Source organism: Corapipo altera, unplaced genomic scaffold (genome assembly GCF_003945725.1).
Source record: "Corapipo altera isolate COAL_440 unplaced genomic scaffold, ASM394572v1 205, whole genome shotgun sequence".
NCBI classification, from domain to species: domain Eukaryota; kingdom Metazoa; phylum Chordata; class Aves; order Passeriformes; family Pipridae; genus Corapipo; species Corapipo altera.
The window spans coordinates 468,126-473,292 of NW_020885046.1; the positions used below are offsets into that span (position 1 = coordinate 468,126).

The following is a 5,167-nucleotide window of genomic DNA, read 5'->3' on the forward strand; positions in this document are numbered from 1 at the left end:
GGGACAGGAGCATCCCACTGGGGCAGGAGAATCCCAGTGGGACAGGAGCATCCCAGTAAGAGCTGCTTCATGGGAATGGGAATATCCCAGTGGGTCAGGAGAATCCCGGTGGGGCAGGCGGATCCCAGCAAGAGCTTCTCCATAGAACTGGGAGCATCCCAATGGGACAGGAGAATTCCAGTGGGGTGAGTGTATCCCAGTAGGACAGGAGTATCCCAGTGAGAGCTGCTCCATGAGAATGGGAGAATCCGAGTGGGGCAGGAGCAGCCCAGTGAGAACTGCTCCATGGGAATGGGAGCATCCCAGTGGAATAGGAACATCCCACTGTGTGGGACAGGAGAATCCAACTGGGGTAAGAGAATTCCAGTGGGACAGGAGCAGCCCAGTAAGAGCTACTCCATGGGAATGGGAGCATCCCAGTGGAATTTTCTGTAGATACAAAGGGATTTTTCTATAGGGAAAAAAAGGGAGTTTTCTGTTGGGAAAAAAAAGGGAGTTTTGTGGCAAAAAAGGTTTGGGGTTTTTTTTTTTGGAGAAAAAGGGAGTTTTCTGTTGGAACCAAAGTTTCCTGTGGAAAAAGGCTTCTGAACTTTGCCTTTTCCCTGTTTTCATTCCCCTCTCCGGGTGTTTTTTTTGGTGCTGATTAAATCCTTTCCTTCCCTTTTGATCTTATTTATAGCCTGGCCAGCACTCATCTGGCAACTATTATGGGATGACGGGCACATGAAAGGGCCGGAGAAGGGAATCATTTGGAATACACACATCCAGCGGGATGGGATGGATTTGCTGGGGGGGTTAAGCCAGGTTTAGCTGGGCTTGGCTTTGGAATCAGGCCTGTCTCGGCCCTGGGTTAACACACAGCACCCTTTCAATTCCCTGCTGGATTTATCCCATGGGATAAAGGACAAGGAATGTTGCTGTGGTGGTCCCAGCATTGGGAAGTTTGGGGGTGGAAGGGGATGGGCTTGGGGTCCTTTCCAATCCAGATGAGTCTGGGATGAGGGAGCAGCTTCCTGGTGGGAATGTAGTGGTAGTGACCCCCGTTCCTCCTGGATTTCCATTCCTCCTGGATCCCAACTCCTCCTGGTCTTGGCGGCCTGGATCCCAATTCCTCCTGTCCCCAACAATTCCTCCTGGATCCCAATTCCTCCTGTCCCCAACAATTCCTCCTGGATCCCAATTCCTCTTGGACCCCAAATCCTCCAGGTCCTGGGGACCTAGATTCCAATTCCTCCTGTTTTTGAGGGCCTGGATCCCAATATCTCCTGGACCCCAATTTCTCCTCATCCTGGAGGCCCAAATCCCAGTTTTTCCTGTCCCCCCCCAATTCCTCCTGGATCCAAATTCCTCTTCTCCCCACTAATTACTCTTGGTCATTCCTTCCTTGCCTCCATCACCCCTTTTCCTTAGGGAAGGTGGAACCCTGAGCTGGCAGGGAGGTATCCCTTTGGATTTGGGATTGGGTGGTTAATAAATCCCTGTGGATGTGTCTCCTGATGTCGGGAATGCAGTGACACGGGGAACGTCGGGGGCTGTCAGGAGACTGAGCCACCATTTTGAGCGCGCTGCCAACTCACGATTCCCGACGGATTTCCCGACTCCAGGGAGGAATTGTGAAGCCCCCAATTAAACAGATGGGCCTGGAGATAATTGTCAGCTGTGCTGGAGAGGGGACAGATGGGAAGGAATCCGGGAGGCACCTTGGGAATGGGAATGACATTTTACCTGCCCAAGTGTCTGTCACGGCCACGGACCATCTGTGCCCTCCGTGAGGAGCATCCCAGGGCCGGGGCTCATCCCGAGGGATGTGGGGGCTTGGGCTTCCTGGGATTTTCCTTTTTGGGAAGTTGAGAGCTGGATTTTATCATTGGTTGTTGCTGCCCCATCCCTGGAATGTCCAAGGCCGAGTTACACAGGGCTTGGAGCAACCTGGGATAGTGGAAGTGTCCCTGCCCATGGCAGGAGGTGGAATGGGATGATCCTTAAAGTCCCTTCCAACCCAAACCATTCCAGGATTCCATGACTTAAACCCAGTGCCTTTGGCACCTCCAAGCCTCAGTGGTAGAGAAGGGTTCTCCCAAATCCCAAACTTCAGGATTGAAGCCCTGGAAGAGGCTGCCCAGGGCAGGGGTGGAATCCCCATTCCTGGAGGGATTTCAGATCCATGTGGATGTGGCACTTGGGGACATGGCCTTAGAGGCCTTTCCCAACCTAAATAATTCCCTATTCCAACAAAAAACTTTGAATAAACAGCTCAGAATTCCCCCCTTGCAAAACCTCTACACCAAGTCTTTCCTCCTCAAATCCCGGGCGGAATTCTACACCCGTTTGGTGGGCGAGGAGCCTTGAGAGTCTCGGGGGTTTTCCTGAGCCCACGGGCAGAATTCCAGAGGTGTCCTGAGGGCTGCCCATGTCCTGCAGGTGGGAGCGCACCGGGAGGACGGGGTGAGCCTCCGCGGGAGCCACTCGCTCGTGCCCAACCAGGTGCCCGTCCCGCAGCTTCCCGTCCAGTCGGCCACGTCCCCGGACCTGAACCCGCCCCAGGATCCCTACAGGGGTGAGTGGACATTCCTGCATCCCTGTTGGAATTGTCGTGCTCTGGCGGGACTCTTTGGTGAGCTCGGCCTCGTGGTTGTCCAGGATCCGGGAACTGGGGGCTTGGCTTGGAGCGGAATCCACCTGCGGTCCCTGAGCTGGCTGGGGGGTGGTGGTTGCTCTTGGAATGAACTGGGAATGAGCTGGGATGGGTAAGGGCTTGGAGCAACCTGGTCTTGCAGAAGGTGCTCATGGAAGAGGAGTTGGAATGAGATGGTCCTTAAAATCCCTTCCAAGCCAAACCAGCCAGGCTGGAATAACCTGGGCTAGTAAGAGGTGTCCCTTCCCATGGCAGGGGTTTGGAATGAGCTGATCCATAATCCCTTCTGACCCAATCCATCCCACCACTCGGGTGGTGCCCTTCCTGACTCACCCTCCCCATTTTCCTGCAGGAATCCCGACAGGACTGCAAGGCCAGAGCGTCTCGTCGGGCAGCTCCGAGATCAAATCTGACGACGAGGGCGACGAGAACCTCCAGGACACCAAGTCTTCGGAGGACAAGAAACTGGAGGATGACAAGAAGGATATCAAATCCATTACTAGGTCAAGATCTAGGTAACGGGAGAAACAGTGTCGCTTCATTTAATTCCTGCGTGGATTTCGATGAAGTGAACGGAACAGGTGGAATCGTGGAGCGCCTGGCCCGGCAGGACCCGCCACTTTTGGGGGACCTGCGCTCCAGGACAGCCTCCCATTCCAACAATTCCCAAATTTGGCCACTGAGAAATGATGTTAGGCCAAAATCGATCGATTAGGCTCTTAGCCCTCTCATCCCACGCTTCCATATTGGAATATGGTTGGATTTGCTTTGCTTTTATGTATCATTTGTCATTCCCAGTCCGTGATTGCTGTAAATTCCGAGGGTTTGGAGCCTTTGTAAATTCTGAATGGATTTTTGGGAAGTTTAGAGTTGGATTTTATCATTGGCTGGGGCTGCCCAATCCCTGGCATGTCCAAGGCCAGGTTGGACGGGGCTTGGAGCAACCTGGGATAGTGGAAGTGTCCCTGCCCATGGCGTTCCAAAGTGTCCCTGCCCATGGCGTTCCCAACCCAAACCGTTCCAAGATTCCACGATTTAAACCCAGAAGCCTTTGGCATCTCCAACCACCCTTAGTGGCGAAGGGTTCTCCCAAATCCCAAACTTTGGGATTAAAGCCCTGGGAGAGGCTGCCCAGGGCAGGAGTAGAATCCCCCTTCCTGGAGGGATTTTAAGCCGTGTGGATGTGGCACTTGGGGACGTGGGCTGGTGTTGGACCCCATGGCCTCAGAGGCCTTTTCCAACCTAAGTAATTCCCTATCGCAACAAAAAGCTTTGGATAAACAGCTCAGAATTCTCACCTTGCAAAACCTCCACACCAAATCCTTCCTCCTCAAATCCCTGCCCCAGCTTTGGTTGGAACAATGAGTGGCTCGGGAATTCTTGACTTTGGAGCTTCTGGCCGATTGCCTGCCGTTCGAAAATGCCGTGTGCCTTCTGTCCCGCAGCAATAATGACGACGAGGACCTGACCCCGGAGCAAAAGGCGGAGCGGGAGAAGGAGCGGCGCATGGCCAACAATGCGCGGGAGCGGCTGCGCGTGCGCGACATCAATGAGGCCTTCAAGGAGCTGGGCCGCATGGTGCAGCTCCACCTCAAGAGTGACAAGCCCCAGACCAAGCTCCTCATCCTCCACCAGGCCGTGGCCGTCATCCTCAGCCTGGAGCAGCAGGTCCGAGGTCAGTCCCACGGGCGGCGCCCGGGAACACAGGGGTGGAACACTGTCAGTGGAGAACTTTGGGAGTGGTGGGACTCCGTGGTCTCAGGGGGCTTTTCCAACCTCAAGGGGCTGAGAATAGGGGTGGTTGAGTGCCATGATGAGACAATAGGGATGTCTGAGCTCCCTGAGGTGGAAATAGGGATGTTGGAGTTCCATGATGGGAAAATAGGGATGTTGGAGTTCCATGAGGTGAAAATAGGGATGTTGGAGTTCCATGAGGTGAAAATAGGGATGTTGGACGTCTCCTTTCCCTCACAGAACGGAATCTGAATCCAAAGGCTGCGTGCCTGAAAAGAAGGGAAGAAGAGAAGGTCTCCTCGGATCCGCCCCCGCTGTCCCTGGCAGGGCCCCACCCTGGGATGGGAGATGCCTCCAATCACATGGGACAGATGTAAAAAGGTAGGATTGGGATCAGTCACTTCCGAGATGGACCATTCCCACGTGTTCCTTGTGGGGAGGGATCATGGAATCATGGAAATAAATGTCCTGAGTTGGAGGTGACCACAAGGATCGTCCAGTCCAACTCCTGGCCCCTGGACAACCTCAAAATCCCACCATGTCCAAATGCTCCTGGATTCCCTGGGAATGGGGATTCCAGTGCCCAGCAACCCTCTGGATGAAGATCTTTTCCCTAAATTCCAACCTGACCCTGCCATGGTGCAGCTCCAGGATGTTCCCATGGGTCCCATTGCTGGGCACCCGAGCGAATGGTGGGAAGTGGGTCAGGAGAGGGTGAGGTTGGATATGGGGGATGGATGTTAGGGTTGGAATTAGGGATGGATATTACTGTTGGATGTTGGGAATGGATATTAGGGA

The 5,167-nt window shown here is 54.0% G+C and overlaps 1 protein-coding gene across 26 annotated transcripts in view; it reads left to right on the top strand.

Annotated features, from left to right (window-relative positions):
- TCF4 (transcription factor 4) overlaps positions 1-5,167 on the top strand; it is a 120,195-nt gene that overhangs the window by 113,806 nt on the left and 1,222 nt on the right. For 23 of the 26 annotated variants that reach the window (XM_027668612.1, XM_027668613.1, XM_027668614.1 and 20 more), the window contains 4 exons: positions 2,422-2,557; positions 2,988-3,150; positions 4,081-4,310; positions 4,610-4,750. In XM_027668612.1, coding sequence (XP_027524413.1) covers positions 2,422-2,557; positions 2,988-3,150; positions 4,081-4,310; positions 4,610-4,746 — 666 coding nt within the window. In that variant the 3' untranslated portion in view covers positions 4,747-4,750. The remainder of the gene's footprint in view (positions 1-2,421; positions 2,558-2,987; positions 3,151-4,080; positions 4,311-4,609; positions 4,751-5,167) is intronic. The other 3 variants (XM_027668615.1, XM_027668620.1, XM_027668621.1) reach the window with 1 other exon arrangement.